Source organism: Echiichthys vipera (genome assembly GCF_963691815.1).
Source record: "Echiichthys vipera genome assembly, chromosome: 21".
Lineage (NCBI taxonomy): Eukaryota > Metazoa > Chordata > Actinopteri > Perciformes > Trachinidae > Echiichthys > Echiichthys vipera.
The window spans coordinates 8,952,556-8,961,857 of NC_139846.1; the positions used below are offsets into that span (position 1 = coordinate 8,952,556).

The 9,302-nt window shown below is 43.7% G+C and overlaps 1 protein-coding gene across 1 annotated transcript; it reads right to left on the reverse strand.

Annotated features, from left to right (window-relative positions):
* Positions 1 to 1,139: 1,139 nt before the first annotated feature.
* On the reverse strand, positions 1,140 to 7,625 carry dselb (dermatan sulfate epimerase like b). The gene has a single exon (XM_083936168.1). The coding sequence runs from the start codon at positions 6,642 to 6,644 to the stop codon at positions 2,988 to 2,990; it is 3,657 nt and encodes a 1,218-aa protein (XP_083792294.1). The 5' UTR covers positions 6,645 to 7,625; the 3' UTR covers positions 1,140 to 2,987.
* Between the last annotated feature and the right edge of the window lie 1,677 nt (positions 7,626 to 9,302).

Below are 9,302 nucleotides of genomic sequence, written 5' to 3' on the forward strand. Positions count from 1 at the left end.
GAGTATTGTTTAGGACAACAACTAATGATTATTTTCATTTCAATTTTATGTATAGCAGTTTCATGTGACAGCACCACAGTCCAAGACAAATTTCCCTCCAAGGATAATAAAGTGTATCTTATCTTATTATCAATGAATCTGTCAATTGTTTTCTTGATGAATTGTTTGGTCCAGAAAATGTCAGAAAATGGTGAAATGTGTCGATCAGTGTTTCCTAAAGCCCAAGATGACCCTCAAATGTTTTGTTTTGTCCACAACTCAATTACATTTCAGTTTATTATCACAGAGGACTTTAGAAACTAGAAAATAGTCACATTAGAGAAGCTAAAATCCTATTATTTGGATAATTTCCCCCCAAAATGACTCCAAACGATAAATCGATAGTAGTAGTAGTAGAAAATAGTTGAAGCTATTCATTTAATAGTTGACAATCAATCGACAATGAGAATATTTATGCACTGACATTTCCTGGATCCAGAATGAATTAGAATAGGCTACTTAACCAGTAAGTGCAAGTCAGGACTTGTAGAAACCTCCCTTCCAAAGCATTTTCTTTTCAGTTTCTCTGTAAGGAAGGATTAGGCACAGCAGACCCTGCCAAGCATTAGAGTGTTACAGGAGGGATCAAGAACAAATGAGTAATGAAATGACTGACTCATTGAGACCAGCCTGAGATGCGAGACAAGGCTTGTGCTCTTACGAAGTCTGCTCCTGTCAAGGTCCCGTCTCAGTCAGAGCGTGACTAAAGAAATGCCTGACATGTTTTTAATTGTTGGCTCCTCCTTGTCATGCACGTCACCCATACAAGCAATTAGTCTTCTGCCATCCATGTCTAATAAAATGGAGATTTTGCTGCTGCATAATTGTGGCAGCGCAGAGTGGTCTGCATAGGTTTTACTTGTGGGTAAGCAGTGACCATTGTAAATATACTATTTAAATGTGCTGTCATTTGTAATGATAGATAAAAGTAGTTTCACATGATAATATCCGCAGCTAAGGAGTGATGTTATATAATCAGAGCCTGTTATCATAGCGGAAGATGATTCACTGCATCCGGACAAAAAGACTGGGTACTGATATATTTATGAATTTATTATTTTCTTTACACCATCTCCACCTCTTGCTCCAGAGCCCACAGAAGAAAAAAAGAAACATTATAAAGAAGATGATTGTAATTCAAGGCCACAGAAGCTAGGAACCATATCCCCACGAGCAAATACAAAACAGAGTTGGTAACAGGATTGCAACACCAAAGTGAAAGCATGTCTGCCAAGTCTACACATTCAAAGACCATGAACATCAAACAGGTTTTTCCAAGCAGTCAAGGGTTTCAGTGTTCATAGAGGGGAAAAAAACAAACAGGACTGTTTCTAGCTGAGGAGAGATGGATATTTCCAAATGGGTTTGTTTTTTGTGTGTACAGATGCAAAGGGGCCAGTGTAATTGAGTGAGTCATCTGCATGTTACATGTGATCCATTTACAGTACAGAAAGGTTTAAACAAGACAGCATCAAAGGTTAGTGAGGAGCATATATTTTGCCCATGCCAAAGAGCATAACATCACAGAGTAGAAATGGTGTCTGACTGTTATCTACTTCTTCTTCTTTAGCTATACTTAATATTCATCCCCTGCTCAGCCCCCCTGTTCATTTCGATTGCTCGCTGAACACAAGACAAAGACCCCAAAACCATCATTGGGCATCTGATTGACCACGACAGGAAATGGAAACTGTTTGCATTTCCTCCCGGCCTTTATAGAGTGAAGACAGCACAACAATAAAACACAGGGTGAGCCTCAGTTACGGCGTTTTGCAGATTAATATGAGTAGCTGAGGGGGATGCTTTGGAAATTGCTTTGACTAGAAATGTGTCAAGGCTGACAGGTTTTTTTTTTTTTAGTTTGATCCCCATTAAGCACTTTCCTCTGATCTAATTCAATAAATGCCAAAGGGAGTTATTATAATCATATTCATTCCTGATCCTTGGGGATGTGTGTCTTTGGAACCCATAAATACTTCTTTAACTTTCTGCTACACAAAATATCTTCAGAGGTTTATGTTTCAGAGTTAATCGAGTACATACAGGAAAGTTCGCTTTGGAAAAATGCACTCAATCCCACATACAATCAAAGGAGTCCCTGTGAAAGTGCTAAACCACTGAGTCGTCATGACATTTCCGAGCCTCAGATAAAATCCCTCTACTGGTGTAATGAAAATACAATCCATGTCATTCATATGTCTATAATAGAGCCATAAATCTTCTTTCCTCTGTTCATACATTGCAGCATTTTCTAGTTGTAAAGGGAAACAGCACACCAAGTTCAGATATTAAATTCATGACAGCATAATAAGTCTTTGAAAATCATCTCCCAAAGCTACAAATTAGAAAGCTGTCAATAAATATGAGCCTTACTTTTTAATGAGCCTCATAACATATCTGTTCCAAACTTGTAAATATCTTTTGACCCCCCCCCCCCCCAAAAAAAAACCAACCTTTTTGCACAAACATCAATCTGACATCACAGATTAGCGATTCGGGAAAAAGCTCCTTTTCCACCTCTTACTAAGACAAACAGTTAATAATGCTCACTGTGAAACTGAGCTGTTGTTGGAGGATGATGCAATAACTTAAGATGTATGCTGAAATTCAACTCTGCGTGTAAGACAGCAAAGACATATAATAAAAAAAGAGTGCTACAAGTGAGTGGGCTGCTGAAAGAAAAAGAATAACATAAGCTCCCTTTCACCTATTTTAATGTAAAATATTCCTCCATCACAAACATCTGTTGCTGTAGTCAGTACAAGACCCAAACACACCACACAACAAACAGGAAAACAACAGAAATGCTACCCAGTTTCTCCTCAACTTGTAACATCTTCTTTTTTTTTTTTTTATTTACGGTCAGTGCAAAAACAACAAACTTTACAGAACTGATAGCTGCTACAGTAAACAAGACAGCTCAATATCAGCTGACCAGCAGCAGCAAGTTAACTGGCAACCCTGGTGTAACTCAGCCTCCTCATCACAACCCCGCACACATCCTCTATTAGTCTGATGTCCTTCCGCGGCATATTTTGTCTCCACATGTTAATGTTGGCTGGTGAAATGTCTCCTTCATACATTAGATTGTACAGGTTGGTGGAGGTGGTGAATAGAAGTTGGTTGAGGGCTGCGGGTGAGACGGGCACCCCCAGAAATATGTGTATGCTCTCTGCCGTCTCCTGCGGGAAGTTGACCACGTCCTCAAACCTCACTTGGAGGTAGGACTCCTTGGGGAGGCTCTCGCTGACTCTCAGCACTGCTGTGGTGTGAGCCAGCCACAGATGAGCGAGTATCACGATGGGATTTGTCTCCGAGCGGGACAGCAGCCTCTTGATTATTTTAAACTCTGGCGCCGCAGTTGGGCACCCATCACCCACCGTATCCTCCTTGAATATCAAGGAAAGGTGCTGGGGGATGTTTTTAAGGGAGTAAAGGCTGGGTTTGCTGTTATAAACCATGAGATAAATCCATGCTCGAGGGTCTCTTACCAAGTAAATTGTCCTCAGGGAAGATCCCACAACCTCCTGAATAAAAGGCAGTTTGAGTGCCCAGCTTCCGCTCCGCATGTTGAGGACCACCCGGGCATTAGGGTACTCCGCAACATGGCGTCTCATCTCCCTAACATACTCAGCATCTCTGTCCAGACTTGCTCTCAGTTTGCCTTTCAGCTCAAACGCCGGTTCTCTCCTCCTGGATCTTTTCTTTCTGTCCCTCGAGGGGCTGGCTTTCTGGGGTTGTTTGACCCTGCTGCCCTCCACCAGCTGAATATTCTGCAGGTGTAACTTGGTGTTGTGGACCAGCGAATGCAACCAACCCTGAATAATCTTAAAGCGCCCGTGCACGGCGTCTGACCTTGACCACTCACAGGCGTCGACCAAGGAGTCAAACTCAAACTCAGTCTCTGGAATGTCCACGTGCTCGGTGGGAACTCTTATGTAAACAAAGTCCGAGCTGTTGTAGAAAAGGTGCTTGAGTATTTCTGATCCTGACCCAGGAAGGGTTGTTATGACGACGGTGGGGAGGGGGAGCCGGTGCAGCTCGAACAGTCTGATTTGTTTGTTTACTTCACTTTTGGCACCCGCAACTTTCCATTTTACCCCACAGAGAAGCTGATCGCAGCTGTTAGACACAAACAGCAGCTCAGCTATCCACAGAATGAGCACAGAAAGGAGGGCATAACGCATCAGCCTGCTGAAGCAGACATAAAACTTTCTCTGCATGGTCAAAAATCCGATGGCCACACAGAGAACGACGCCTGCGATCACGTTGACCGTGAACCCAAAGTCAAACAGCTGATTATCACTGCTGATTTTTTTTGGGATGAGTTGAGTCCCAAGGCCATATCGAGTGATTTGATATCTATCCTCAACTTTACAGTGACCTCCAAATCCTAAATAAGTCAGCCTAGCTCCTATGTCTTTGTAATTTGTGGCAATAGAGACTATCTTCTCTGTGTTATTTATCGTTAAAGAAAGCCTCACTCCATTTTTGCTATTATCCATAAACCTACAGCTGGACACTTTGACATATGGCCCATGTAACACGTAAGCTACTCTGCTGACCGTGCCTGTCATTGGAAAAGTGACATTGACATACTGAGTCCACCTCTTTTTAAACTCAGCCGCTTGCTCTGCCTCTTGTATCTTGGTATCAGGGCTGTGACCCTGGCTGTCGAACCAGAACATTTTATAATGAGCGTCCCACACATCCATCATGGCGCCATTATATCTGTCCATGAATCTGAAAGGAACGTATTTAAAGTCAATGTCAAGATTGTGGAAAAATGCACTGAGGGACTTTACAGGTGAATCACTCCACTTCTCTACGTGGTCAAGCACCAGCAGAGTCTGGGAGTTTAGCAGAACTAAAGCTCTGAAAACACTCTTTAGTCTCATAGCGGGGGAGTAAGCCAACGCCGCTTCGCCACTCACAAACATGGTGTCCCTGTGTGAGGAGGCGACAATCACTTCCCCTCTGGCATCACCCACCCCCTCATCAGTCCAGCGCAGCCACTTGGCGCATTCCCCTAATTGACCCTCCCACGGACTGTTACACTGGCTGGTGGGAGATGGACCGAACACCAAAACGTTGTTAAGGTAGCTGTACTTTGGACCATAAAGTGCTTCAGACACAAATACTTGTCCATTAGGAGCAAAGGTGAAAGAGTTCTGGTCAGGGTGTTCGTGACCTGGGTTAAAGCTGTTCCAGCCCTCCACCCAGGAGTAAGGCTTTTCATGGACAATGTCATAAACTGCACGGCCACCCAGCTTGCCAGACTTAAAGGAGACAAAAGTGTTACCCTGCACATTTGGTAGCCCCGCTCCATAAGTGACCACACCCCAATTCGAGAATATATGCATCCTGGCTTTTCCAAAGTCTTGGGGAGGCTGCGGCATGAGATGGGAGTTATACCAGATGTATTCAGTGTGAAGTGTAGCCCAGCGCTGGGCTGACGACTGCCCCATGGGACCGTCCTTTGGTCGGTGCTTCCGAATCTGTTGGGCCAGCCAGTTGCCCGTCCCATTCCTCATGACGAATGTGTCGAGGAAAACAAGCTGGCTCTCCGGTCCATAGAACCAGTTGTAGTTGGAGTCTGCGATGCCAACTGTTCTCTGAAACCCCGGCAGCAGAGTGGCATAATAAAACCAAAAGTGTCCCCGCAGCCAGTTGTTCTGCAGGTTGTCAATGTTGAAATGGCGCTGAGCTAAGAAGACATACTGTGTGATGGACTTGGCTGTGTAGCTCCCGTAGGCTACTCCCTCATCCAGAGACCCATCAACGACGTGGTTTAGGAGGAACATAGTTTTCTCCATGTAGTTCACTGACACTTGTTTCCAGATCATTGACTCGGGGTCGTCATGTGATCCAACCACTATTGCACCAGTCAGGATGGCTAATATGTTAGTGGTTTGATGATTTTGGAGATACTGTTTCCCCCATCCCCTGTACTTTGAGAGCTCATACAGCTCCTCTGTCTCAGAGCGAATTTTCTTGAGGTAAACATCCCTCCGCTGCTCATCCAGGTAGGAGTAAATAAAGTCATAAGCAGTAGCAAACCCAGTAAGAGAGTGTGCCATGGGGACCTCGTCGTTAGGAGCAGTGGTTACCTTCCAGTCTGGATACTCTGCCATCCTATCCATAAACTTGATAAGAAACTGCAGGGCAGCAGAGTCCTCTGGGCACAGCAGGCAGTAGAGAGCTAGGGGAGGCAGGTTGTTCCCATAAATCTCATTCCACTTGCTTGTGAACGTTGCATGTTTCACAGGGGGCATATAAAAGGGGACATTAGACATCATGGTTAACGCAGCCGCACGGATGACTTTAAATATGTGACTGTGGGTGGTGGACGACCTTTGCCTCAAGTGCAACACATCCACTTTGTTAAAATATAGGTTGGGATGGGAATCAGTGGACTGGAGTTTCCACTGCTCCGTCGCCCTGGCTTGTGTGAGCTTGACCTGCAGCAAGTCATCTGTAAAAATGTCTCTGTCCGTGGCGTTGAAGACCCCCGAGAATGCTGTCCCCACTGCGAACAACGGCAGTAAAAAAACGGAATATACAACCCAGTTAACTGCCATGTTGCCGGGCATTTGTGAATACATTTTACTGCTTTTTAAAAATAGGCAGCTGATTGTTTTCTTCCTTAAACGCTTTTGCTGCAATGTCTCATAACTTCTGTTGTTATTTCAGAGTAAAAGTCCAGGTGACATATATTTGTTAGAGAAGCAATTGTTCACAAAGCATGACTGTCAAAAAAGAGGAAAAAAACTTTGGTGCAAGAACAAACACTGTGCACATCCACTCAAAACAATCTTGTGACTGTTTGCAAAGGCAACAAAACTCATCACATTAATTATACATAAATGTCTGACGGTGAGAAGATCATTCTGGACTGTTTTGAATTTAAAGTCAAGAGAAAAAAACACGCACGTCTTCCTCCGTCCTCATAGTAATGCGTGTGCCCGTGAAGACTGCTAATCTCCCCTTTTTGCGTGCGCCAGTAGCTCATATTGATCTCCTCCCCAAATACATTTCCTCTTGGACAACCATCAGTCAGCCCCAGTCTGTGTCCGGTCCAATCACAGCCACCCAAAGGCACCGTGTGCAGCCCGACTGAGCTGCACCATCCACGGACATGGACCTCAGCAAACAACGCATCTCGGCAGAAAACATCGCTCGGTATCCCCCTGCTGCAGAGACTCCAAACTGCCTGGTGCTTAAAATTGCAAATCCGGATCGGGAAACTGATCTGTTTGCATAGTTAAATCCGGCACTCTCCTCTTTAAAAAAAAGAAAGAAAAGCCCCCTCCACGCTTCTGATCCCCGGCGATTAGTGCGGTGAAGTCCGAAAAGAGGAAAGTTGTCGTCACTCCTCAAGTATTCAAAGAATGAGACATTTTTTGCCTGGGTTGTCCGCAGAAAACAGTAAATCAGCCTCCCCAAAATGAGGAATAATCCAGATGTAAGAATGTAAGTGTATCTGAGGGGATATGTATGTATCCGCTGCCAATAGAGACGCACATCTCACAAGTAAAGCTGTGTAAGTGTGCGCGATCTCCGGACGCGTCTCCGTTGTGTGTGCGTCCCCTCCCACTGTTCAACACAGTCAGTTAGATTGTTTTTTTTTCCTGCACTGGGTGGAAAATTTCCACTGTACGAACTGTAGAGGGAGCCGTGACTTCAGAAGCCCAGCCTCATCCCTCATGGAGGCAGAGATTGGGAAGGCTGAATATTCATTTCATGAAATAGTCCTTCTCTCTCTCTCCCTCTCTCTCTCACCCTCCCTCTCCTCCATAACTGGGTGGTTCAGCAGTGTTTTGTTAAATGTCTGCTCAATATAAAGCCTTAAGCTATAAACAAAAATGAAACTGGTGGTGATAAAACACTCTTAGGGACTGACTAAGATCTGTCCCACACTTAACTGACACAATACATCATGTATAAGGAAACATTTGACATTAAAGGGATAGTTAGACATTTTGGGAAATACACTAAAACTTGTCCCACACTTAACTGACATAATAGATCATGTTTGGCAATAAGGAAACAATTGATATTAAAGGAACAGTTTGACATTTTGTGAAACATACGAAGATGAGAAGATTGGTGCCACATGTCAAGGGTCTTTAGATTCTAGGCAAGAAGTATATTACTAAAAATGTCAAACTGTTTCTTTAAATTTCCATGACTTGGCTGTTCCTCTGCCTGAGCTAGTCTAGCGGTTTCCCCCTGCTTCCAGTCTTTAAGCTAAGCTAAGCTAGCATGCTGCTTGTTGTAGCACTATAGAGGATTCCGGCGAAGTACCTGAAGTGAACAAGCCAGCAGTGCTGCGATGGTGTCTCCCTCCAGTATGTGTGTGATTGAATGGGAGCTGTCATTATACAGTAAGTTTACTTACCACATGAAGAGTGCTTGTAAATATTTACCTCCTTCACTGATTAACTCAGATACTTGACGTGTACATAGTTTGGTTGCCCCAGTTAGAGCAAATTACTTTATCTTTTAACTCTTCAAAGGTTTAGCTAAAGCTAAAGGTTTATGTAGTTCCCATTCAGTTTTTCTCCACAGTTGAAGTTTCCCACTGGTGGAAACTTGGCAGCAGCCTAGAATTGCACAGGTTCTTCCCAACTTCCTAGACATCGCTGTCAAAAGTAATGCTGCATAAAAAGTACAGGTAAAAGTAGAAAAGGTACACGCATACTGGAGGGAGACACCACGGCAGAAATGGCTGCGCCGCTAGCTGGCGAAACACACAAACGGCCCGCCGGATTCGTCTATAGTTTTCTCCTCTATTGTAACTCTCAGCAAGAAAGCAAAAAAGAGTATATGCCAAAATGTCCAACTATTACTTCAACATTTTCTTTAAAAGCATAGTTGAACATTTTGATCAGGTCAGTAGCTAGCTGCTTCTGAGGTGCTTAGTTGATTTTGTTAGCTTGAACGCCGTGTGTTCATCAAGAATTTTTTTTTTTCTGAGGCTAGCATATTGTTTTAATGCTTTGCTATGGTAGCACTGTGTTTTTACGCTCTGCTAAAAACGCCAGCAGAGTGACAGGGCACTGCGCTCACTGTCACTTTTCAGCCAGCCATCCAATCACAGTAGAGGTCACATGTAAAGGGCTCAACAACAATAAGGATAATTTTCCTTTAAAGTTTCAGTATCTTATAATACGATTTTCTGCCAAGAATTAGATGAGGAGATCAATACCAGCGACATGTCTGTTAAATATGCATACAGCAGCAGGTTAGCTTAGCATAAA

Excerpts from the sequence above, each read along its gene's own strand:
- dselb (XM_083936168.1), bottom strand. The coding sequence starts at position 6,644 with ATGTATTCACAAATGCCCGGCAACATGGCAGTTAACTGGGTTGTATAT.